This window comes from Ursus arctos, unplaced genomic scaffold, assembly GCF_023065955.2.
Source record: "Ursus arctos isolate Adak ecotype North America unplaced genomic scaffold, UrsArc2.0 scaffold_20, whole genome shotgun sequence".
Taxonomy (NCBI): Eukaryota; Metazoa; Chordata; class Mammalia; order Carnivora; family Ursidae; genus Ursus; species Ursus arctos.
Genome location: NW_026622875.1, coordinates 50639840 through 50666987, shown reverse-complemented (window position 1 = coordinate 50666987; position 27148 = coordinate 50639840). Strand labels below are relative to the sequence as shown.

The 27148-nt window shown below is 44.3% G+C and overlaps 1 protein-coding gene and 1 long non-coding RNA gene across 3 annotated transcripts in view; one reads left to right on the top strand and one right to left on the bottom strand.

The window, feature by feature from the left end:
* Positions 1-1217: 1217 nt before the first annotated feature.
* On the bottom strand, positions 1218-24727 carry LOC130544405 (uncharacterized). 2 transcript variants are annotated; one of them, XR_008960654.1, is made up of 5 exons: positions 23881-24727; positions 23559-23717; positions 18162-19937; positions 14410-14591; positions 1218-12724 (listed from the first exon to the last, which is right to left on the bottom strand). It is a non-coding gene; the product is annotated as an uncharacterized LOC130544405 (long non-coding RNA). The 2 variants fall into 2 exon arrangements; XR_008960653.1 differs by having other exon boundaries at positions 1218-14591.
* A 388-nt stretch (positions 24728-25115) lies between these two features.
* Positions 25116-27148, top strand: part of OXSR1 (oxidative stress responsive kinase 1) — a 93197-nt gene continuing 91164 nt past the window's right edge. Inside the window, exon 1 of the mRNA XM_026496733.4 lies at positions 25116-25548. Coding sequence (XP_026352518.1) covers positions 25479-25548 — 70 coding nt within the window. The 5' untranslated portion in view covers positions 25116-25478. The remainder of the gene's footprint in view (positions 25549-27148) is intronic.

The following is a 27148-nucleotide window of genomic DNA, read 5'->3' as shown; positions in this document are numbered from 1 at the left end:
TCTCTCTACCCAAAGGACTAGCAAGGGGCAGCCTAGAAAGAAAACTTTTAGGGGCACCTGGGTGGCTTACTCAGTTAAATGTCTGCCTTCAGCTCAGGTCCTGATCTTGCGGTCCTGGGATCAAGCCCCACATAGGGCTCCCTGATCAGTGGGGAGCCTACTTCTCCCTCTCCCTCTGCCTCTCCCTCTGCTTGTGCTCTCTCTTTCTCTTTCAAAAAAATCTTAAAAAACAAATAACAACAAAACAAACAAACAAACCTTTTAGATAATAACCACTCTACTCCAGCCATAAAAACTGTAGAAAAAACTGCAATACCACCTATACGCTGCCAGCCAGGCCAAATGGGGACCGGAGACTTCTACTCCTACTTGCCCAGGTGGTGTCAGAAGAGGCCTAGTGGAGAGTCAGGATTTTCACCCCTGCCAGCAGCAATGTGGTCCTCCACCATGTCCGTGGAGGCCACAAGGGGAGCAGTACCGACGCCTCCTGCCCCCTCCATCCAGGGTGGTATCAGCAGAGCTCAGTGGGCAGACTGAATTCCCACCCAGGCCCAGCAGTAACTAGGTACCCCCCATCCGCACTTCCCAGGATATCAACAGAGGCTGAGTAGGGAACCTGAACTTGGACAGCACCGAGAAGGCCTTCTGAAACAGAAGATTTTTTTTAAAATATTTTATTTATTTATTCGACAAAGATAGAGACAGCCAGCGAGAGAGGGAACACAAGCAGGGGGAGTGGGAGAGGAGGAAGCAGGCTCATAGTGGAGGAGACTGATGTGGGGCTCAATCCCATAACGCCGGGATCACGCCCTGAGCCGAAGGCAGACGCTTAACGACTGAGCCACCCAGGCACCCCTGAAACAGAAGATTTAAATAAGATCCAGAGTCTTGTAGTACTCAAAAGTTCCAGCTCTGAAAATCACTCTTCATACCAAGAACCAGGCAAATCTTGAGCAGGAAGAGACAATTCCACAGATGCTAACACCAAGGTGATACAGATGTTGAAATTACCTGACAAAATTTTTTTAAATCTTTATTTTTATTTTTTAATTTTTTACTTTTATTCCACTTACTTAACATACAATGTTACATTAGTTTCATGTGTGCGATATAGTGATTTAACATTTCCGTAATCACCCTGTGCTCATCACCAAAAGTGCACTCCTTAATACCCATCACCTGTTTTTTTTTTCAGGCCTACTGAATCAGAATCTGCATTTTATTTTTTTTTAATAATTTTTTATTACATTATGTTAGTCACCATACAGTATATCCTTAGTGTTTGATGAAGTGTTCCATGGTTCATTATTTGCGTATAACACCCAGTGCACTATGCAATATGTGCCCTCCACAGGAATCCATCAAAATCATAGAGGAGAACATAGGCTGCAACCTCTTTGACATTGGCCACAGCAACTTTTTTCATGACACATCTTCAAAGGCAAGAGAAACAAAAGAAAAAATGAACTTGTGGGACTTCATCAAGATAAAAAGCTTCTGCACAGCCAAGGAAACAGTCAAAAAAACTAAGAGGCAGCCCACGGAATGGGAGAAGATATTTGCAAATGACACTACAGATGAAAGACTGGTATCCAAGATCTACAAAGAACTTCTCAAACTCAATACACGAGAAACAAATAAATAAAAAAATGGGCAGAAGATATGAACAGACACTTTTCCAATGAAGACATACAAATGGCTAACAGACACATGAAAAAATGTTCAAAATCATTAGCCATCAGGGACATTCAAATCAAAACCACCTTGAGATACCACCTTACACCAGCCAGAATGGCAAAAATGGACAAGGCAGGAAACAACAAATGTTGGAGAGGATGTGGAGAAAGGGGAACCCTCTTACACTGTTGGTGGGAATGCAAGTTGGTACAGCCACTTTGGAAAATAGTGTGGAGGTTCCTCAAAAAGTTAAATATAGAGCTACCCTATGACCCAGCAATTGCACTACTGGGTATTTACCCCAAAGATACAGATGTAGTGAAGAGAAGGGCCATATGCACGCCAACGTTCATAGCAGCATTGTCCACAATAGCTAAATTGTGGAAGGAGCCGAGATGCCCTTCAACAGATGAATGGATAAAGAAGATGTGGTCCATATATACAATGGAATATTACTCAGCCATCAGAAAGAACGATTACCCAACATTTGCAGCAACATGAATGGGACTGGAGGAGATTATGCTAAGTGAAATAAGTCAAGCAGAGAAAGACAATTATCATATGGTTTCACTCATTTATGGAACATAAGAAATAGCAGGAAGATCCATAGGAGAAGGAAGGGAAGAATGAAGTGGGGGTAAACAGAAGGGGGAATGAACCATGAGAGACTATGGACTCTGGGAAACAAACTGAGGGCTTCAGAGGGGAGGGGGGTGGGGGATTGGGATAGGCCGCTGATGGGTATTAAGGAGGGCACATATTGCATGGTGTACCTGACAAGATTTTTTAAAGCAGCCAGCGTAAAAATGTTTCAGTGAGCAACTACAAATGCACTTCATTTTCTATTTGCTTTTTATTACCAAGCAAAAAAAATGATTACAAATCAACAACGCAAGGGTCCCTGGGTGGCTCAGTAGTTAAGTGTCCGACTCTTGATTCAGGCTCAGGATCGTGGTCTCAGGGCCATGAGATCAAGCCCCTCTGTCAGGCTCCAAGCTGAGCGTGGAGCCTACTTAAGAATCTCTCTCTCAGGGCGGCTGGGTGGCTCAGTCTGCCTTCAGCTCGGGTCATGATCAGGGTCCTAGGATGGAGCCCCGTGTTGGGCTTCCTGCTCAGTAGGGAGTCTGCTTTTCCCTCTCCTCCCTGCTTGTGCTCTCTGTCATTATCTCTGTCTCTCTCTCTCTTGAATAAATAAAATCTTTAAAAAACAAAGATTCTCTTTCCCTCTCCCCCGCAACTTGCATGCATTTACACGCATGCATGCTCTGTCTCTAGAAACAACAACACAAGAACAACCTTAAAGTTGGAACAGCAATGAGTCAAACTGCTGCTGGAGTTCCTGAATGTACCCGGGGTCCATGCTCTCTCACTGCGAGGCAGGATCTAGGCACATGACTGTTCATTTAGGTATATATATGACCAAGAAAAGTCAGAGATGGAAACCACTGGAGAACAGAGAGAATTAAGAGCTTTTCATCAGGCAATCCCAAAGCTCTCTGTCCTTTTCCTCTTCTTTGCCTCTGTATGCCTCTGTTCCAGCTGAATTGTAACAATCTCAAATTGTTCCTTCCTCTTTTTCAGGTTTTCATCATCTTCAGACTTTCTAGAGATTGAAGAGACATTCAAACCAAATCTTTGAGCTCTTTCCTTTAGTTTATCCAGGTTAACCATAGGTTTGGCATCAGATGACAGGCCTTTTGAAGGAACTGAAGAAATCCCAAATCTCACTGCCCAGGAGGCGGTCTTACTCTCCAAGCTCACAGGCACATTGAATTGTTCAGCTCTCTTCTGCATTTCCTCAGTCTGTGGTATCTCAGATGCAATTTTTACCACTTTCTTCTCTGCAGCCACATCAACAGATGCTGCTCCATCTCAGGGGGTTCTTCCTCTTTGACAGACAGTTCTATGGGCTTTGGTTCTTTTTCCTGTCTCACCTCCCAGTACATTTTCTTCATTTGCCTCCTCTTCAGCATACTTTCAAGCTATACCTGGAGCTGGGGCGCCTGGGTGGCTCAGTAGGTTAAGTGTCTGCCTCCAGCTCAGATCATGATCCCAGCATCCTGGGATTGAGCCTCACATTGGGCTCCCTGCTTGATGGGAAGCCTGCTTCTCCCTCTCCCTCTGCCTGCTGCTTCCCCTGCTTGTGCTGTCAAATAAATAGCATCTTAAAAAAAAAAAAAAAAGATATGCCTAGAGCCCGTTCATAAGATCTTGTTTTATTCCCTCAGTCTCCAAATCACGAGCAAGACATTACTGTTTTAGTTCAGCAAGCTTTGGCTTATGGAGCTCCACTGTCTCTGCCGCCATCTTCTTACCCCACTAGTCTACTCACAAACGCACTTTAAACCAACAACAACAAAAAATAGTCTTGGCAAAGAAATAAAGGAAATGAAGAACTAAATTGAAAATCTAGACCTGAAAAAAAGTGAAAAAAAAAAAAAAAACCCTCACTGGATGAGTTCTATGGTAAAATGGAGAGGACAAAGGAAAGAATCAATGAACTTGAAGACAGATAATAGAAATTACCCAATCTGATCAGACAGAGAATAGATTGAAAAAAAAGTTAACAGTATCTCAAGAATTTGTGGGATTTTGAGAAAACATCTAATATTTGTGTTGCTGTGATGTGGAAATGGTGGGGTTTGGAGCCAATAGACCAGAAAGAATTCTTGAGATGTCTTCACTGCAGTGGTTTTATTAAAGGACAGGGACAGGACCTGTGGTGGGAAAGAGATGTACTGGGGTTGTGAGGAATTATACTTTGGAGTTGGGAGAAGTAAAGACAAAGGAAGTTTCCAAAAGGATTTTCATATTTAAAGAGGACTGGATCTTGGAGGTCAGGTTAATATTAAGATAAGGTTGCCTTTTGCTTAGCATATTATCATTGAGGCAGCTAAGCTCCTTGAAGAAGGTCATTCTGCCTGTCCCAGGTACTTGTCAATGGGCTGTAAGTCATAAGGAGATTTAATTTAAAGTACAATTCCTTTGCCTTTATTCTCCACATCAATTGGAATTCCAAAAGCAGAAGAGAAAGAAGGTAGGGCTTTAAAAGCATTCAAATAAATATAGCTGAATATTTTCCAAATATGACAAAAGACCTAAACCTACAGATTCAAGAAACTGATCAAATCCCAAACAAGATTAACCCCCCCCAAAAATCTATACCAAGATATATCATAGTCAAACTTCTGAAAACTAAAGACAAAATCTTGAAAGCATCCAGGGAGAAATGACACCTTCCCTATAATGGAAAAACAATTTGAATGACATCAGATTTCTCATTGGAAGCCTTAGAGATCAGAAAAAGTGGCATAATATTTCCTTTCCTTTTCGGCACAACATTTCTAAGTGCTAAAAGAAAAGAACTGTCAACTCAAAATTCTACATCCAGTGAGAATCGAGAATGAAGAGGACATGGACATTCTCAGATGAAGAAAAACAATGACAATTTGTCAACAGCAGACCTACCCTTAAAAAGTAGCTACAGGAAGTTTTCAAAAGAGAAATTAAATGATTAAAAAAGGAATCTTGGAACATCAAGATGGAAGAACTAAAGTGTGAAAATAAGTTAATATGTTTTCCTTCCCTGTTTGAGTTTTCTAAATGACATCTGATGGTTTAAGCAAAGGATTAGTGGTTGCGTATAGGATAAATTAGGGAAGTTGGTAAGTGTAGTTATAATTTCTCCTTCAAGCAACTGCACAATGAAAAGGAGAAATGAAGTGATGGCTGGCCAGGAGGAGGGACTCTGGGGTTCCTATGACTTCCTTTTTCCTCAAAAGATCAAAGCCCACCAGGCCCAGTCTAGTGTCCCCTCCCAGTCTGGTGTCTCCTGTCCCATATACTCACTCATGCATTGCCTGATGTGATTCTCAATTTATACAGAGGAAATTTTAAGACCATTATAAACAGGGGCAGGTAAAGGGACTTGAAGGGAACAAATTTTTGACATCTCGCTGAAACTGGTAATGCTAACACAAGTAGAACTGAGATAAATGATATACATACAATATTATACTGAGTACCTACTAAATCTCTATAAAAAGAAATACTCTTCAAACTCTGTCAATAAATCAAAATGAAATTCTACACAAATGACCAAATTATATGGGGTGCCTGGGTGACTCGGTTAAGTGTCTGCCTTTGGCTGGGGTCATGATCCCAGGGTCCTAGGATCAAGACCCACATCAGGCTCCCTGCTTGGCTGGGAGCCTGCTTCTCCCCCTGCTTGTGCTCTGTGTGTGTCAAATAAATAAATCTTTTTAAAAAATGAGCAAAATTATAGAAACAGAGACTAGATTAGTCAGGTGTTAGGGCTGCTGGGGGGGGGAAGGGAGTATGTATATAATGTATATATAATTCTTATATTCTTTATCCATTCATCTATCAGTGGGCACTTACGTTGTTTCCATGTATCGGCAATTATAAATAACGCTGCTATGAACATGGTAGTGCAGATATGTCTTTGACACGGTGTTTTCATTTCCTTTGGATATACACCGAGAAGTGGAATTGCCACATCATATGCTAGTTTTATTTTTAATTTTTTTGAGGAATTGCCATACTGCTTTCCATACCAGCTCTGCTAGTTTATATTCCCACCAACAGTGCATGAGGGTTTGTCTTCACATCCTTGCCAGCATTTACCTACTATCTTGTTTTTAAAAAAGAATACTCTTCATTATAAAAATGATCACTGGTAATACATATTTATGCATAAATAAAAGTCTTTATATTTTCAACTAGCATTTTATGTTGGGAAAATGAACCAAATTATGTTTTTTGAGGATCTACTTATTACATAAGCTCTGGTCAAAAGCAGAATTCAAACAAAACAAACAGGGCTCTGTCCTCAAGGAACTTAAAGCCCAAGGAATCAAGGCACAAATGCAGGAAAACCTTCATAACTCAAGAGTTACACAAGATAGCCCTCCATAACAGAAAGGCTGGATTGTGCCAGAGAAAGCATGTCTTACAAGTTCTGAGGGCAGGCTTCTGTGGGCCAAGTCTTGAAAAACCCCCATGGAGGCAGATAACCTTGAAGTGGGCTTTGAAAGGTAGAGTTGGTGGAGCCGGAGATTCAAGCAGTAAGGAAATAACTTAAGATGGATGGGGAAAGTGAGAGACACACTGGGAGCTGGTGGACTGGAAGGACAAGACCCTCTGATTCAGTAGGGAGCCCCTGGAATGGAGGCTGCAACTGGGTACATTGATCTGGGCAGGAAAGGGCTAAACCAGAATGTAGAGATTAGTTTAGTGGTTGTGTGCAGGACAGATCAGGGAAGTGGATAAGCACAGTGGTAATGTCTGCTTCAGACAACTGCATAAACAAGAATGAGAAAAGAAGTGACTGCTGGTTGGGAGGAACAACTCTGGGATCCCCAGAATCTCCTCAAACCTCACCAGGTTCATTCCAGTGTCCCCTATCCCAAGCACTCAGCGTTAATTCAACCTGCAACTACCCAAACCTGAGGTCCTGAGGTCCGAGGAGTGGGCCAAGTCCAAGGAGGCAAGTCTCACATGGTCCCTGCTATATTAGGTTCTCCTCCTCCTCCTCCTCCTCCTCCTCCTCCTCCTCCTCCTCCTCTTCCTCTTCCTCCTCTTCCTCCTCCTCCTCCTCCTTCTTCTTTTTTTTTAAGATTTTATTTATTTGACAGAGAGAGACAGCCAGTGAGAGAGGGAACACAAGCAGGGGGAGTGGGAAAGGAAGAAGCAGGCTCCCAGTGGAAGAGCCTGATGTGGGGCTTGATCCCAGAACTCCGGGATCACGCCCTGAGCCGAAGGCAGACGCTTAATGACTGAGCCACCCAGGCGCCCCTATATTAGGTGCTTCTGACTGAGTATCCATAAGTGAAAATGAATGTTTAAAGACCACCACCCTTATCCACTTCATAACCTCCTTCTAGAGTAGCCAACAGAAATATATAAGCCACACATGTATTTTTAGATTCTCTAGTAATGTATTAAAAGAGTAAAAATAGGTAAAATTAACTTTAAAATATATTTTATTTAACCCAATATATGTAAAATATCATTTTAACATGTAATCTATATGAAAACTCTTGATGAGATTTTAACTAGTTTTCAGTCTTCAAAACCCAGTGCATATGTACACTTACAGCACATCTAAAGTTAGACTAGCCACACTTCAAATGCTCAATAGGCACACATGTGGCTGGTGGCTATCATACAGGACTATGTAGCCATAAAACCTTGCTACTCAAAGTGTGGTCCTTGGACCAGCAGCATCAACATCACCTGTTAAAAATAAGGAATCTTAGGCCCCGCTCCAGACCTAATTCATCAGATTCTCTAAAAGGATCCCCGGATAATCCATAGGTACAAAAAATTGAACAGTTCTGCCTCATATATTAGAGGAGAGAGATACAGGGTGCACAGAGTTTTGGCTGTTCGACATCAACGTTTCTTCTAGTCGTCAAAGTTCCACACCATGATTTCACTCAGTCCTAGCTCTAAGAGATCTAAGCCAACCAGCACTTCTTGGTGCTGAGCGCTATGGTTCGTTCAGGTAGTTCATGTGAGCCAACAAGAGTCAATGAGACCCAATGAATCCTTTGATAGATTCCACTGTTTGAATGAAAAAGGCCGTGCACTCTGGAGCCATTTGGGGGCATGATGGGAGAGCCTGCCTGTATATGGGGCCTGTGAATGGAGGAAAAACCACATATGACCACCTCATTTCAGCCCGTTTCAAGGCTTACAGCTTGACTTTTCAGACGTGTGAGCCAGTAAATTACTTATTTGTTTAAACTTGTTTGGGTTGTGTGCTAGATAGATATCGGTCTCCTCCTCCACCTCTCCTCCCCTGGGTCTCTACCAGGCTCTGAGCCTCAGGGTATTGACATTCAAGGATTACATCAATAGGCTCCCTTTGCCCTCTGGTTCTCTATTGGGCTTGGCCAATGGGAGGTACCAGCAGGAGATCGGAGAGTCAGAAGAGATTGAAGTCAGGGTATGTATTCCACTTGCCTCCCTTCTTGCAAGCTTGCTGAGGGCTAACTTCTTCCTGTCAAAGGCTACAATCACTTTCAGGTAGCTTTCTCCTTCACTTACCTTCTCTGGTTCCAGTAGTCCTCTGTCTCCCTGCTCCTTCATGGCCTAGGGCTGTTTGCTCCCCAAGGTTGCCAGTCCTGGACTACTGCACAGTCCTTTTGGTTTCCCTATTCCCTGACCGTGACTCTGCAAAAAGCTCCTTTATCAAACTCTCCTCGAGGTATCCATTTTGAGTGTGCAATTTATTTCCTTTTGGGACCTGACTGGTACAATAATTAGTATCAGGAGTGGTCTTAAAATAGGATTACACACACCCACACAATGAGCTATTACTCAGACATAAAAAAGAATGAGATCTTGCCATCTGTGACAACATGGATGGACCTAGAGGGTACTATGCTAAGTGAAATAAGTCAGGCAGAGAAAGACAAATACCATATAATTCCACTTATACGTGGAATCTAAAAAACAAAACATATAAGCAAGCAAACAACAAACAAAAAACAGAAACAGACTCTTAAATGCAGAGGACAAACTGGTGGTTGCCAGAGGGGAGGTGGTAGGGGGATGGGTGAAATAGATGAAGAGGATTAAGAGGTACAAACATCTAGTTATAAAATAAGTGATGGAGATCAAAGTACAGGATAGGGAATGTAGTCAATGATATTGTAATAACACTGTATGGTGACAGATGGTAACTCCAGTTACTGTGGTGAGCACTGCATAATATATAGAATTGTTGAAAGAAAAAAGGATTCCAGAATTGAGTTGCTCATGTATATGAGAAAGACATGGATAACCTACTTGTCGGGGTGAAATGGGACCCTGGCAATCCATAACTTGCAGTGTTATCACATATAAGCCAATTATCACTGGGAGTGGCATGGGATAAAGCAAAGGTAGAGGAGGATCAAGATTTGAGTAGATTAAACCAACCTGAAGTACCTATCACAAACTGTGTATTATCTAGTCCAGTGAGCCATAAAATTGGAGAGGCATATCAGCCTGCCATTATAAAATATAAATGGTATATACTGGTCAGGTCCAAAGGCATAGAACTACCTGATTCCCCTCGTATCCAATGCCGCTGCCTGACCACATCTCCTTCAACCTTCTTCCCATGCCCTCAAGAGGAACAAATAAGGTCAGTTGGCGGAGGAAAAGAAAGCACAGGCTTCTCCTACAGAAGCAGCCAGAAGTGTTGTACCCCAGCCTACTCTGGAGTGGCTCCCAAAGTGAAGGAATATTCTCCAGTGAGCAGAGATCTAACCTGATTTGTGGGTAGTAACTAATAGGCTGTCCAGCTGGTCAGGAATTTACAGAGAATAAGATCTGAAGACCAGGGACAAGGAGGTCAAGGGAAGGATAGACTTCTTGCCATCCACAAAGTATAAAGATGTTCACGTTCCACATAAATGCTCATCCAAGGGCCTCTGTTGTAGACGAGACTCTGAATAATCGGGAGGACAAGATGACCCAACCCGTGGACATCAGAAGGCCTCTTCCTCAGATACTCTGGTGCTTGGTCAATAGACCCATTTACAAAGTGGCTATGGGGACAGGAAAGGAGACGGTGATAGGCTTAACAACATAGACTTGCCCTCACCAAGGTGATCCGGCTACTGCCAACATTTTCTTTGTGTGAGTGTGTGGGGGGTATTTTAACTACAAATTCAAAAATTTTAATAGATAGAACTCTATGCAGGTTATCTATTTTTTCATAAATAAGATTTGACAGTTTGTGTCTTTCAAGAAATGCATCCATTTTGGGGTGCCTGGGTGGCTCAGCTGGTTAAGCATCTGCCTTCAGCTCAGGTCACGATCCCAGGGTTCTGTGACGGAGCCCCGTGTTGGGCTCTCTGCTTAGCAGGGGAGTCTGCTTCTCCCTCTCCCTCCCCTCATTCATGTTCTCTCAATTAAAATCTTTAAAAAATAAAGGCATAAAAAAAAAAAGAAATGCATCCCTTTAAATTTATTGGCATTAAGTTTTTCATGATATTTCTAAATTATCCTTTCAATATTTGTAAAAACTGTGATGATGTCAACTCAATCATTCCTGATATTGGAAACCTGTGTTATCTGTACTCTTGAGCAGTCAGACTACTGGTTTAAAAACTGTAGAGATTTGTTTTTCTCAAAGAATCAGTTTTTTTAGTTTCACTGATTTTTCTCTATTTTTTGTTTAGTATTTCACTGAATTTCACTCTGGTCATTATTTCTTTTCTTCTGTTTACTTTGAGTTCAAATGACACTTTTTTTCCCCGATTTACTAAGATGGAGGCTGAGGTCATTGATTTTTGACCGTTCTTCTGTAACATAGGATACTTAGCGCTACACATTTCCCTGAGTACTGCTGCTGAGTGTCCGGCTTGTTTATTCAGAAGCTGTGTTGAGCCCAGAAATGGTACCACTGCCGTAGGGACCAGCCAGACGCCTAGATACTGAACCCCTTTCAACATGCTGGGGAAAGTTGTCTTTACAGGAGTAGACACTTAGCATGGAAATGGATTTGCCTCCCCCGCCTGCAGCATTTCTGCCAGCATCACCAGTTTCGGACTTGCAAAATGCCACATTTATCTCACACTATGCTGCTTCCATCAAAGTGACACATTTTATGGCAAACCAAGTGGGACGGTGGCCTCACGCTCTTAGAATTCCTGGTCTTACCACATGTTCTATCACCCAGAAAGAGCTGGTTTGGTAGAACAGTGGGTTGGCCTGTTTAAGGCTCAGTTTATAAGCCTTAAAAATCAGCAGCCAGTCTACAGCACCATCTCCCCCATAGCCAGAATGCATGGCTTTGGGAAACAGGGGTAAGGAGGGGTTCACCCAATGAACTACAAAGAAATTTTTGTGCTTCTCATCTCTGCAAACTTGGGCTTCGTGGGTTTGGAAGTTCTAGTGCCAAAGAGAAGGATGCTTCCACCAGGGAACACATCCATGGTTCCATTAAACTATTAGAAGAAACTGCCTCCTGACCGATAAACGCCGTGGCAGAGACTGTTCTCAAAATCTAGCTTCCTTTTCTTTCCTTGAGAATAGAACTCCAGAGTTTGTTTGGTTGGTTTTTTTTTTTTTTTTTTAAAGATTTTATTTGAGAGAGAAAGAAAATGAGAGAGAGAGATAGAGAACATGAGAGGAGGGAGGGTCAGAGGGAGAAGCAGACTCCCCGCTGAGCAGGAAGCCCAATGCGGGACTCAATCCCTATCCCGATCCCGGGACTCCAGCATCATGACCTGAGCCGAAGGCAGTCACTTAACCAACTGAGCCACCCAGGTGCCCCAGAACTCCAGAGTTTTAACTGGAGTTAAAATGGTCACCCTGCTGAACACCATAGGTGACATTATCATTTACAAGCCATTTATTCCTTCTCTCCTCTCCTCTCTTTGTGAGAGTATACGTCCTGCCCCACTGATGTTGAGTTTGGGTATGTGACTTGTGTGGGCCAATGGGATGTTCGCAGACATGATCTAAGAAAAGGCTTTAAATATGCTTGTGAGGAGCGCCTGGGAGGCACAGTGGTTAAGCGTCTGCCTTCGGCTCAGGGCATGATACGGGCGTTATGGGATTGAGCGCCGCATCAGGCTCCTCCTCTGTGAGCCTGCTTCTTCCTCTCCCACTCCTCCTGCTTGTGTTCTCTCTCTCTCGTTGGCTGTCTCTATCTCTGTCGAATAAATAAAAAAAATCTTAAAAAAATATATGCTTGTGAAATTGGTGGGCTCAGACCTTCATCTTGCCATTCTGATTCTGGACAGCTAAGTGCAGAAGTAAAAGGGTTCATACCTCTGCCAGGTCACCAATCTTACTCTAAGGAAATCTTCTCCACATAGCTTATAACCTATGTACATAACTTACCAAGGCATATGTATGTTGCTATAACCATGGAAGTCATTACCGTGAAGAGCACGTGGCCTGGGGAGCGTGCTGAGGGCAAGAGGAGGAGAGGTACATCCCAGAGGATGAGATCTGAAACCAAGCTGTGGTGAGCCATGTCCAGCTGAATCCAACATAGACTAGCCAAACACCAGTGCATCTGTAGACACGTGAATGAGAAATTAATGCTTACTGTTGGCTGCCACTGATATTTTGTGGGTGTTACACAGCATTTTTGTGGCCACAACTAACTGAGACCCTAAGTGTGGCCATGTGACTAACTTTTGGGAATTAGGATGGAAGAGGAAGTTATACATGCAACTTTTAGTTCATGACCTCAACAGTAAGGTGTGTGCCCTCTACTTTTCCTCTTCATGCTGCAGGAATGTGGTGATGGGAACCAAGAGCTGCATGCTGAGGATGGTAGACACAAGATGGGAAGGGCCTGGGATCTCGACACTATGGCATTGAACTATCAGCATAGGACCGCTTACACTCAGACTTTTATGTCAGAAAGAAACAAATTTTTATTTTGGTTATCAATACAGCAGGAATGCTAGCAACCTAATGTAGCATGGGTTTTCTGTCAGTAGCAACCAGGAGGTCCTAACTGAGAAATCAGTTTGTTGCAAGCCCCCTGAAGTGTTCATCCAACCACAGTCCCATGATGTCTGCTGCTGGTCTCCTTCTTGCTCTACTGTGGGTCCTGCCCATTGACCACTGCACACTGGTCTGCCTTGGATTGCTGCTGCTCCTGTCACGAAGGCTCCCATTTCCTGCTGTACTGCTAGTGGTGAGGGTATATCTGACTTGAGTGAAGGGCTAACTGTAACTGGACACTTTATATGCCTGCCGTATAGTCTAAAGCACAAGAAAAATTAAAGCAGGGATGCATGTTTACTCACCCTGTAAGTCAGACAATGCAAAGACAATGGAGCTTCTGTTTTCTAAAATCTAATCTTTCTCATATGCCCCTGCCCTGCTGGGTGCACGAAGGGGAGATTTAGACTTGCCAGTAAATAATAGATAGGATTAGTTTGGTTCAAACAGTGTCTTTGGGGGTAACTTGGTCTCTCTTAAGTAAATGCTGCTTCTCTTTTCCCTTCCCCTTCATCTTTTCTTTTTTTAAAGATTTTATGTATTTATTTGAGAGAGAGAGACAGCCAGCAAGAGAGGGAACACAAGCCTGGGGGGTGGGAGAGGAAGAAGCAGTCTCACAGTGGAGGAACCTGATGCGGGGCTCAATCCCATAACGTCGGGATCATGCCCTGAGCTGAAGGCAGACGCTTAATGGCTGAGCCACCCAGGAGCCCCGCCCTTGATCTTTTCAAGATAGTTATCTGGGAGTATGCGAAAGGAAAGATACAAACATGACTATGTGATAGAAGGAAAGAGCTTCCTTGGATCCCTGTGAGCAGGTCCTTATACTGTCCTCTGGTTCTGCCACGAAATACTGGGTTTGATTCCTGAGTTCCCATAATTACCTGCTGAGATGCAGGGGGCCTAATCTGGTCTTTGGAGTGTGATGCCAGCACCTAGAGCTGAAGTCCATTGTCCCAACATATGCCTTCTCCCAAAAAGTCCTACCTCTGCAGGCTTTTCATTCCAACTCTCAGTGTAAGCCTCTACAACACTTCCTCATGCCTTCTTGGGGCACAGAGAAGCTTTTGATCTCCTGTGGAACAAGTTTAGGCTGTCAGGGACTGGGTACCGTATACTGGTTTTCATTGGCCTAGATTCTGCCCTCCATCATTGCTACATTATTGTTCCTACAGTATTTTGGTCACGATGCAAAGCTAAGTGCAAGGCTCCTCCTAGCAGCCTGCAGCCTCCCTGATGCCATACCTGGGGAAGTGGTCTACAAGCCTCTGATGTTCTTGGGTTCTTCATAGTCTCTGTATCTGTCTTCTAGAGTTTCCCCCGGTCAAGATCCGGATGGACTGGGGAGGATGGGTAGGGGAAAATGAGAACCCTGGAGCATGCCTGCCTTCCTTCCTTTCCCTCTTCTGTTTCTCCTGTCCACATGCCTGCAGGTTGGAAAACACACATGTTACTTTATTTCCTCTTCCTTTTTTCCAGGGCAATGACCCTCATGATCTGGACATTATAGGTAGTTGGGGTTTCATCCCTACAGTATGGAAGGAGCACCATGCTCTGACTGAATTAGGCATGGCTTCTGATATGAAGGCTGCAGGGTATTTGTGAACTACGGCCCTCCAAGAACAATTATATTGATGGTTCATCCCTCGAATGTTACCTGTTGAAAGGTTAAGGCACTCTGCTGGGGTGCTTTGTGCAAGCATCCTAGTTGCTGGCTCTACTCTACTACCCTCAGGTCTGCCCACTTCTCTTTTTCAAATATTCACAGTGCAAATTCCTTTCTATTCTTTCTACACCCAGGGGTATGGCACTAAGATCAGCTCCCTTACCTCAGGCAATCTGTGGACACGCGCATCTCCTGGCCGTACATTTCCTACAGCCTGATTTATTTAACCTGTAAGAATGCCACATTTGTATGTGCCCTTGCATATGCACCTGCTTCCCCAGGACCCTCCAAGGGCTTCTCGGCACTCCAGATTTGCTTCTTTCCAAGGTTTCCCTACCAGGTGAAACATTAGTAACACACCATGCGCACCATATGCACATTTACAGGTGAAATGATCCAACTTCTTATTGAGAAAGGTTTTTTCTTGCTGCAACACAGTCTCTACAGCTTTACTTTCTGAAGACCAGTGGGTGCTGGTGCAATATGTGGAGTTAGTTCCTCTTTCCCTGCTTTCAGGCTGTTCCCCAAGGCTTACCAGGCACATAAGAAGGCCCATGAGAGCACCAACTATTCTATAATAGTTACCACAATGCTACCAAATCTTTAACTATTTTTCTCTCTGGGATTTTGGTAGATTAAATTCTTAGACAAGGCATACTGTAGAACACTTTTATGTAATTCTATTTAAGAGGTCAGGGTGGGCTTTGTTATCTTCACGCCCCACTAGATGCTCTATGGGAGCATGGCATGGGGATGTGGGAGGGCTAACTGGGTTAGCATTTACCAAAGAGAGATCAAGTTTCCCCCATAAGACTGAACCAGAAGAGTCTGTTAATAGTAGGATAACACCTTCTCTGTCTGCTGGATGGGGTACTCAGACTCTGCTCTAAGGTCACAGGGAGCCCTCCCTCTGTCATGGTCTGTTGCCATTCACCAGGGAAATAACACCAGTTCTGGGGGCCAGGTCCCTTTGGGAGATTGGAAGGCAATTTCCTCTTTAGGCAGACTGCTCACAGCTGTGCATATAGAGAATGGTTCATAATCTGGGCACTGCATTTGATAGGGCACTTTTGGACCCATTTCTTGTGTCCTGAATTTTCCAACTCAATGTCCAGGCAACGGGGGGCCTAATTTTGGTAGACCTGAAACCTGAATTCACTTTTTCAGGTTGGGTGCTGAAGGCAAACAAGCCCTCACAATTCCCTGAGAATCAAAGAGAAAGCCTTTATTTCCTTCATCAGATTTTGCAATCAGAAATGAGGCAGTGCCGGGGCGCCTGGGTGGCTCAGTCGTTAAGCATCTGCGTTTGGCTCAGGTCATGATCCCAGGGTCCTGGGATCGAGCCCGGCATCGGGCTCCTCTGCTGGGAGCCTGCTTCTTCCTCTCTCACCCCCCTGCTTGTGTTCCCTCTCTCGCTGGCTGTCTCTCTCTCTGTCAAATAAATAAATAAAATCTTAAAAAAAAAAAAAAAAAAAAGAAATGAGGCAGTGCCATTGGCAGCAGGGCAGCAGTATGGAGTGAACGACATCACGCACATGGTGGTGGAAACCTGTTTGTCCTGAGTAAGCAGACCCGGGTCAGACGTACAGCAGGCACTGCTGCTCAACCTCCATCCCCAGAATGCGTCCTTGCTCTATTCCCACCAACTAGTAAATGACAGCTGTCACTTATTCAGCACTCACAACAAGGCAGGTACTGTGCTAGGCATTTCCAAGAATTTCTGGAGGCAAGTTCCTCAAACTTTCTGAGTTTGTTTCCTCATCTGTAAAACTGGCATAAAAACCTCACAAGGTTATTTCACTGACTATATGAGGTATTTATATCCCTTAGCACACTGCCTGGCACATCATAAGCACTTAAATCTAATTGTTGCTACAAAGATTTTATTGGGCTTTTTATCTGAATTTATATTAGGAAACTAGCCATTAAGTTCTAGGCTGTCTGAATCTATTCAGCTCCTGAGTTCAGAGAGGGAGGGATACCAAGTTATCAGGTTCCTGAGTTTAATGAGAGATACCTATAGTTTTAAATTTTCAGAGATTCTGAAACCCCTGCCTGAGGATGAGAAGTAAATGGCATATACCTTTTTGTAAACTTCCCCAGAAAGGAGAAAAATGTGGTTCTTCATACATTTCTAAATTGTCATCATGCTGGCAGAGCTTAAGGTGGGTGAAAAAGCAATACAAAATACGAAACCCAAAACTCCACAAAAATCCTTTGATTCCTTTCTAGTGATAGGGTATTCCCCACTCCTCATGGGTGACCCACAACCTAATCTGAAATACAGAATAATCACAAAAAGAGAAGACTATGGGTCCGTGGCAGCACAGGCTCAGCGCCCAGAAATGGTTTGGGTGAGGTGGAAAGCGTACATGACTTCACTCAGGCCTGGAGCAATCCCAAAGCATTCAAAGTGTTGGGGGGGGGGGGAACCATCAGCTGAAGCTGTCAGAGCCAGCAAGACTTGGACAGGTGGACAAGAAAAATGGCGTCCCTGAAAAGAAGACCAATCTGAACAAAGGGGCCAAGGGAGGCACAGTGAAACCAGGTTGAAGAGCATGCTGGAAGGCCCCTCAGTGTGAAAGAAAAGAGCACGTTGTGGAGTACTATAAACATCAGTACTGCCTGAGATATGAAACTTAAACATACACAAGTAATTGAGCACTTGTAACCCGAATCTTGAAAGTCTTCTGTGTGACTGACACTGGTGGCATCCCTCTCCTTTCCCTAGAGCCAATCACCAAACTGGATTTTTTTGTTTCCTTGCTCTTCGTATCAAATACAGAAAAGCTTATTCAATTGTGCCTACTTTTGACCTTTTTGTGAGTGCAATCACAGTATATGTATTCTTCTGTTACTTTGTTTCTACTGTTTTGGAGATTTCTCTGAGTTTTTTATATAGCTGTAATAAGTACCTTTCCACTGTACAGTACCCATTCTATAGATTTTTTTAAAAAGATTTTATTTATTTCTTGACAGAGAGAGAGAAAGAGACAGCCAGTGAGAGATGGAACACAAGCAGGGGGAGTGGGAGAGGAAGAAGCAGGCTCCCAGCGGAGGAGCCTGGGATCACACCCTGAGCCGAAGGCAGACGCTTAGCTTAACGACTGAGCCACCAAGGCGCCCCCCACTCTATAGATGTTTTTACATTCCATTTGGGTGACGTCTTTTGTTTAGCTAGTCATTATAAAGCCTACTGATATAAGCATAAGTATTTATATATATATTACTCAGAATATACGCAGAGGAGTTTATTCAGGATCGATACCAAGGAGTGGAACTGCTGGGCTGCAGGGGAAGCGCAGGTGCTACTTTGCTAGGGAATACCAACCTGCTTTCCAAAGAGTTGTATCAAGTGACGTTCAACTAGCAAAGTCATAATTTCTGCTGCTCTTCATCTTCGTCAACACTTGGTATTTTCTGGCTTTTAAATTTTGCCCCGCTGGTAAGGGTGAAATGGTATCTCACTTTAGTTTTAATTTGCATTTCCTTGATTATTATTGCAGCTGAGGTTTCTATTTCTGGGTCCCCAATATACTCTTGTGAAACATCTCCAAAGGCAAGAGAAACAAAAGAAAAAATGAACTTGTGGGACTTCATCAAGATAAAAAGCTTCTGCACAGCCAAGGAAACAGTCAAAAAAACTAAGAGGCAGCCCACGGAATGGGAGAAGATATTTGCAAATGACACTACAGATGAAAGACTAGTATCCAAGATCTACAAAGAACTTCTCAAACTCAATACATGAGAAACAAATAAATAAAAAAATGGGCAGAAGATATGAACAGACACTTTTCCAATGAAGACATACAAATGGCTAACAGACACATGAAAAAATGTTCAAAACCATTAGCCATCAGAGAAATTCAAATCAAAACCACCTTGAGATACCACCTTACACCAGCCAGAATGGCAAAAATGGACAAGGCAGGAAACAACAAACGTTGGAGAGGATGTGGAGAAAGGGGATCCCTCTTACACTGTTGGTGGGAATGCAAGTTGCTACAGCCACTTTGGAAAATAGTGTGGAGGTTCCTCAAAAAGTTAAAAATAGAGCTACCCTATGACCCAGCAATTGCACTACTGGGTATTTACCCCAAAGATACAGATGTAGTGAAGAGAAGGGCCATATGCACGCCAATGTTCATAGCAGCATTGTCCACAATAGCTAAATCATGGAAGGAGCCAAGATGCCCTTCAACAGATGAATGGATAAAGAAGATGTGGTCCATATATACAATGGAATATTACTCAGCCATCAGAAAGAACGATTACCCAACATTTGCAGCAACATGGATGGGACTGGAGGAGATTATGCTAAGTGAAATGAGTCAAGCAGAGAAAGACAATTATCATATGGTTTCACTCATTTATGGAACATAAGAAATAGCAGGAAGATCCATAGGAGAAGGAAGGGAAGAATGAAGTGGGGGTAAACAGAAGGGGGAATGAACCATGAGAGACTATGGACTCTGGGAAACAAACTGAGGGCTTCAGAGGGGAGGAGAGTGGGGGATTGGGACAGACGGGTGATGGGTATTAAGGAGGGCACATATTGCATGGAGCATTGGGTGTTATACGCAAACAATGAATCATGCAACACTACATCAAAAACTAAGGATGTACTGTATGGTGACTAACATAATAAAAAATTAAAAAACAAAAAACAAAATACTGCTGTGGAATCAATCTAAATGAATTACTTCAACAATTTACATTGTTAGTGCTATAAATTACTGGAATGTTTTGTTCTTACGGTTATAACAAGACATATAAAGCAAATGTGTCTTGCACCTCCAAACATCTCCCAGAACTTATTCTATATATTCACATACACGTATGTTATAGACTAAACTTTTGTGTCTCCCCCAAATTCATATACTGAAATCCTAATCCTGAACGCGCTATTAGAATTACTGCTGGAAGGTAATTAAGTTATAAGGGTGGAGCCCTTGTAAATGGGATTAAGGCTTTCTCCTGCTCTCTGCTCTGTGCCATATGAGGAAACAATGAAAAGACAACCATCCACAAGCCAGGAAGCAGGCTCTCACCAGACACCAGATCTGCCAGCACCTTGATCTTGGACTTCCCAGACTCCACTCCAGAACTGTGAGAAAAAGACGTTTGTTGTTTAAACAAGCGGTCAACGGTAATTTGTTATAGTAGCCCAAACTAAGCAATGCTGAAATCTATTTTATCCACGACTTGTTTACCTTAATTGTAGATCATCCCATTCCAATATGCATAGATGTACTTCATTCTTTCTAACTGCTGTCTAATAGTCCACGGTATGGATGACCCATAATTTCAGTCTCCTCTTTAATTAATTTTTGAACCGGTAATATTTGGATTTATAAAATCCAATGTGTACAAGAGCATATTCCTTCTACTCCTCTTCCTCAACAAATCAGTAGCACTGGCCTGGAGACAACGAAAGTTAGCAGCTGCGGTAGAAGATTGGCCAGATGCTCACCACTCTTATTTCTTCTTCCTGAGCACAGGGGAAGCCACGTCCCAGTTTCCTTGACTTTGGTTGGGGTCAGACAACCCGGTCTGACCAACACAACATGGGAGGAAGTAACAGACACAAGTTCCAGTGTCCGCTACCTTTCGTGGTTTTCTCTCTCTTAGCTAACCAGCTGGCTGAATGCAGAGTCCAGTGGAGGACTCCAAAGAGGCCCTAGTAGATGGCGCCACAAGACATTAGAATCCAACATCTCTGATTCTCTGCTTGGAGGAGAAGAACTAGGAACATCTGTATTGGACTTTACGTGAGAAATAAGCTTTTGGGTTAAACCAGTCAACTTTTGGGGTTGTAATTTTAGCTAGCATTAATTATAACAACACACACATTTCTTATGTATCCTGAAATGTTTGAAGTAATATATACAAACAATTGCCAGTCCTCTGTCAACAGACATGTAGATTACTTCCAGTTTTTCCCTATTACAATGATGCTACAATAAACATCCTAATGAGGTAGGTTTTTAGACATAGTAAACCTTTAAGAGTAGTGTTTGAAATGGAGCAGGCACCTAGCAACCTGCGTCACCTCAGTGAGGTATTTCCCATCTTTTCCTTAATTCAGCTTGAGCTCATCAAGTTGGCTGCAAGGTGCCAGTCTGAAGTGAACTTCAATCTACTCCCTGGCTCAGAATCCAGCGTGATGCTGAGATTCTCCTTCCTGCACAGAATGATTTTTTTCCTACAGTAACCTTTGCACCTACCTATTTCTTACACACTCTGAGTGCCTGTCCCCTTGGACATTCATTTCCTGGGTTTGCCAAGATATCAGCTTCTCACCAGGCTCCACACTCCTAGTTTGTGCATGTCTCCTATAGTCTCATGCTCCATCTATTTATTCACCACAACACCTGAATATGTGCCTGTGTGGGGTACTGTTCCAGGCACAAGGGGGGAAGCACACCTATGTAAGGTATGGGTGTTGTCCCCTTTCATAACAAGAGATGATATTATACCACATGTGACATGCGATAGGGACTGATGAGGTGGGGGGCAGACTCCAGCAATCTACAGTTGGTCCTGGCACTGACATGGAAGTGCTGAGAAAACTGGTTTATAACAAAGACATAAAATTGTGCTTTTCTTTATTCAGGTTACTTATATAGGATACACATCGATTTCTAGACTTCAAAAATTTTCTTTCATTAAAGGAGCCTACAAAACTTGAATTATTACAACTGTAATTACCACTTGAAAGCATCACTAGTCCTGAAATCAGTCCTTTTTCCTCTATCCTGTAGGTGCTAAAAGCAGAACACAATGCAGGTAAGCTGCTTAAAGGCAACAAAGACAGAAGGTGAAGCATGAATATACTTTCCCTCTGGGTTTCTCAGTCCAGGCAGTGATTCTCAACTTTTGGGTTTATACACTGTAGTAGATGCTGTCTATACCTTGGGGGCTTACTCTGGAGTTTGCTTTCAGAGCATTCCAGTACGTGAGGAAGACCGCCTGTGTCTGTAGCCTGAGTGCATTCTCTGACTTCAGGAGCATGCTTTTCCCAGCACTGAGCTGGACAGAAATACAGGAGCATTAATACCCTAAAGAGGGAAAGGAGGTGGTGGGTAAGTACCTCAGCTACCTTGCTTCTTCGTGGGACAATTCTGGGGTGTGTTTCTGTTTCTCAGTTCACCGCATGATTGAGCCCACACAGTAACCCCTCATTAATTCACCCTTTAATGACTTTCCTTCCTGTCTCACTTCTCCACCCTGTCAGAGTGCCTCTTGGGGACACCTCCTAAATAAACTATTTGCATCCAAATCCTGGTTTCAGTGCCTGATTTTGGGAGAAACCCAAACTAACACAAACACTTTTTTGAAAATGTGAGGGAAAAACAAGGTCTCTCTCCCCAGGAAAATATGTCATACTTTCAAGAAACCTAGATAGGATTTAGTAAAATTTTGATATTAGGGCCAGGCTTCCAGAATCACCCTAACTTCTCTCCCTCCTCCCACTTCCATCTTCCAAAACATTACTGAGGGAGCCATATACAAGGACTAGCAGCCTAAGAGGAATGAAAGTATCACTTTAATAGATTCAGAAGTGCCTAAAACCCCTTTTACCTGTTTAAATACTCTCTGTATGAACGGCGTCCTCTACAGTTTTCTCTTAGAGGGTGTTCGCCAAACTCCTTTTTTCTAGCACAGTATACAGATGGTCCGCAATTTACAATGGGTCAACTTATAATTTTTAGACTTAATGATGGTACATTCTACATTTGGTAGAAACTGTACTTCAAATTTTGAATTTGGATCTCTTCCCAGGCTAGTGCTATGTGGGAAAATCTTCTCCCGTGAGGCTGGCCAGGGGCAGCTGTCGCAGCTCCCAGTCAGCCACGTAATCACCAGGGTAAACAACCATACACTTACAACCATCCTGTACCCATACAGCCATTCTGTTTTTTACTTTCGATACAGTATTCAATCAATTACATGAGATATTCAATACTTAATTATAAAACAGGCTCTTTATTAGATGACTTTGCCCAACTGTAGGTGAATGTAAGTGTTCTGAGCATGTTTAAGGTAGTCCAGGCTAAACTATGATTTTGGGGGTTAGGTATATTAAGTGCATTTTCGCTTACAATATTCAACTTACGATGGGTTTATTGGGACATAACCCAATCATAAGTTGAAGAAGATCTGTGCCGGCCTTTTCTGCATGATGCCTTATGACATAACTATTTATCTACGTATATGCTTAGTTGTTTGCTGTTTCTCTACTAGACATATATGCTCCACGAAAACAGGAACTAAGCCACTTTGTTTACCACTGTATACCCGGTATTTATGACAATGTTCTCACATGGAAGATACTCCATAACCAGAGAAAGAGGTTGAGGTTTGGGCTCCCGGGCTCCAATAGACACCAATTCCTTGCTCATTAAAAACATGGACTCAACCTCTTCAGGCCACATGGAGAAAGCCCCAGAGTAGGCAAAATAAAATGATCAGATCTGCAGAGCAGATTCTGGCTCAACTACACCATCAAGCTATGCGTGTGGAGGAGGGAGAAAAGAACTCATTGATGAATGTATAGTGACCCTCCCCACCCACCAAGAATGTGGGTCAATTAATAAACTAATTTTCACTATTAGGTTAGTAGCTCTTTTCCTTGGGGAAGGGGGAGAAAGGAAGGTGGTCAAAATCTCACCCTGAAGTATATACTATTCTGCATGTAATTTCAAGGGAGTAAAACAAAACTTACACAAACTTCTGAAGTCCGTCCATGGTCCATGCAGGCCAACAATCCCAGGTTAACAATCTCTGTGGATTTGTTTTTAACCAGTACAAACCTTGAGATCTCTAATCTTTACCAACAGATTTAGCTCCTATCTGATATATTTGATCCTCATCCCTCTTCTCCCTGCAAAAAGAAAGGCAACACATGGCTGTAAAGGTGTCAGTGGTAATGGCTGAAATAAATTCCTGCAGCAAGGCCTGTGCTCTGCTTTCAAACTTGGGAAATGGCCCTTTGGCTGCGACTGGAATATTCTATCTTGTAAAGTTCCCACCTGTTGAAATGTTACCTTTGCAGGGCCTGGTACAAATGCCAAGTCTTCCACGAGAAACGTTCTCCAATCCCACCAACCAGGAAACCTAACAGTTCCATTCTCGCAGCTCCTAGTTGACTACTTTTGTTTTATGGTCAGTGGCCCTCCTATAGCAGACCTCAGCACAGGACTTCCAGGGCCTGCCAGGAAGGTCTCAGCGAAGGTCTCTCTTAATGACTACTGTCATTAACGTCTGAAAGGTGCTCGAGGGAACAGTTTTGCACCAGGCCCAATTCATGCTGATCCTCTTTCTTCCATTTTACCAAACGCGTTCAATTTTCACCTCAGGAATTTCCCCAATGGACTTAAGTGGTCAACCTGAGAAAACTCAGGTTCAGGGAGGTCACACAAAAGTCAAGGCCCTTGCAACGACGCCAAACCACATGGACCGAATATCACTTCTTTAATGGCCCAAGCCGCGGCAAGACAAAAAGCCCAACTTTTCGAGGCCCCCAAAGACAGGTTTGAGCTCTGGATCCAAAGTTGAGAATGGACAAGAACTTCCTCCCTGCCCAATAAGGTGACAGAGAGGGCGGCGATAAACGCTGCAGAGAGCACTTCCGCCTTGCGAAAAGTGTTGTCAAGGGACAAGCTTCCAGTTCCATTCCCGGCCCACAGCTCAAGGCCTTTCATCCTAGCAGGCAGTTGTCCACACCCCAAGGCTACCCCACCCAGCTGCGCCCTCCAGCTTCTCCACACCCTGCCAAGCCGTTTGCACGTCTCGAGGGTGTGACGGTTACGCAGTGACATCACTCCGGGAAAAGGGCAAAGCTAGCAAGGTCCTGGCGATCTTCACGCGGTCCTGGCGCTGAGAAGCGTGCAGAAAGTCTAGAGGCGGGACTAACTTTGACTGACGTCCACACCCACCCATTGCCTTTCTGATTCCTTCTCAAACAAACCAATAAATGAGACGACGGAGACGGCAACGTGCCCCAGACCCAAGGAGTGGCTCCGCCCCCTCCACTTGGGCATCCTTTGGTCTCCATGATTAGTGTGGCTACCACCTTTTTGCTACTTTAGGCCCTCTTCTGGCTTTCCGATACCCTCTCTGAACTCCTTCCTAAGCATTTGTTCCCTTCCACTGTCAACTTCCACCTTCTCGGGATTCTTGCTGGCTCGGTGCCTATACAGCCACACTTGAGATGGCGGCCGGAGGCGGGACCAAGGCGGGGCCTGCCCGGCGCGGTGACGTCAGCGCGCTGCGTGTCGGCAGGTGGAGGGAGAAGGGAAAGTTTGGCCCGTGCGTGGGGCTGGGGTGGAGGGCGGGACAGAGGGGTTGGGCCCAGGCGAATACTCTGTCGCTGCTGCAGCGGAGGCCGAGGCCGGGACTTGGGCCGGGCGGGGAGTGCCGGACGCGGAGGAGCAGCGGGCGAGGTCCGCTGGAGCTTCGAGTCCCCGCCGCTCTGCCGCGCGGTGACCCCGCGCCCAGACGCCGTCCGACCCGAGGCTGTTCCCAAGGCGGTTGGTGGGGGCGCGGCGGCGGCGGCGGCGGTGGTTGGGGGTGGGGAGAGGCGCGGCGAGGAGACGAGAGAGGTCAGCGAGTTTGAGGGAGGATCGCGAGCCGTGCCGCCGTCATGTCCGAGGACTCGAGCGCCCTGCCCTGGTCCATCAACAGGGACGATTACGAGCTGCAGGAGGTGATCGGTGAGAGCTGGCGCCGCTGAGGGGGGAGGCGCCGCGTTGGGTGGCGGGTGACACGCGGGAACGTGGGTACCCGCGGGAGCTCGGGGAGCGCAGGACTCACAGATAACTCGTGGGCGCTCGTGGGGTCCGGGGTTTGTAGGGCGCGTGGGTGAGCCTTCGGGTTTGTGCAGCGCGTGCGAGGCGGGTAGGGGATTTTGTGGCGAGCCTGTGAGGCTGGTGGGGTGGGGTTTGAGGGGCTCGTGAGCGATTTGGGTAGTGACAGATATTTGAACCTGAGCGATATTTGGGTAGTGACAGATATTTGAACCTGGGTCTGGGAGGGGAAGAAAAGTGCAGGCACTGGACAGGCCTTTAGGAGGCTGTGTGAGGCTGTTGAGTTGTGGGCACAGCCACCTATTTTGGGGATTGTGGGATAGGAGGTTTTAGTTCATTCCCGCGCTGGTGTGAGAACACTAGAGTGCCCACGAAGTGCCAAACATTGCTGGGGTGGAGCTGAGGATCCTCTCCAGATGAAGCTGAAGGTACCGGGCACCGAGGCAACGTAGACACAACTTCCTACTGTTCGGGAGTAACAGTCTAGTCAGGGAGGTAGACATTGAATAAGTAGACAAATGAAAAGAATTTCAAGGTTTGGCAAGTGCTAGGAGGGAAATAAACAAGATGTTCTGATAGAGAGTGACCTGGAGACCTAGTTAGGTTGATTTCAAGGAAAATTCTTTTTCTGAGGCGTTGACATTTAAGTTGACCGCTGAAGGATGAGGACTCTTAGGATTCCAGGGAAGATTTTTCCCTACTGAGGGATGAGGAAGTGCAAAGGACCTGAGGAGGGAAAGAGCTTGATGGGTTTCAGGACCTGAAGGAAAACTGGCAAGGATAGAAAGGGGATCTTCTCAGGCTTGGTAAGGTTTTTGGAATTTTGTTCTAAGTGTATTGGAGGGCTTCAAGCAGAGACAGGACATGATCTGAGGGATCTGGCTGCTGTGCGTGGAGTGGATTTGAGGTCCAGGAATACCAGTTGGCAGAGACCAAAACTTGCACAAACGTGGATTGTAATTCTCAGGCACAGTGACTGGGGGAGGGTGGGGACTTGGGATGAGGGGAGTATTTGTTGGACAACAATAATCCAGTGACTTTAGAAATCAAAAGGGGGTGGGTTTAGCTACACAGAAGCTCAATCTCACTGACATGAGCAGACCCCTCTGTATTGGAGGAAGGAGATTGTCTACTTTGCTAGATCAGCATCCTGTCCTAAAATTAGTTATAACAAAGACTGGCTGAAAACTCCTTAGCTGCCTTAAGAGTTGTGTTTATTGCAATGTGTCTGTATTTTAGAGAGACTTTATCATATTTCTTTTTTTTTTCTTTTTTCCTTTTTTTCCTCTTGTTTCAAAACAAATCTGGGCTAAGTTTTATCTGAAAGAAATCATATCTTTTTCCTTAAGCCACGTCATGGGTGTCCTTGCTAGGTATTTGACATGTACTGGTTGGTTCTAAAGACAGCTAGCTAGGTCTCTGTCTTGATTGATTGCTTCTGGGTCCCTCAGTCAGTTTCATACTGAAGAAAGAAATTAAGTGAGAGATTTGAAAATGATGTCTGAAA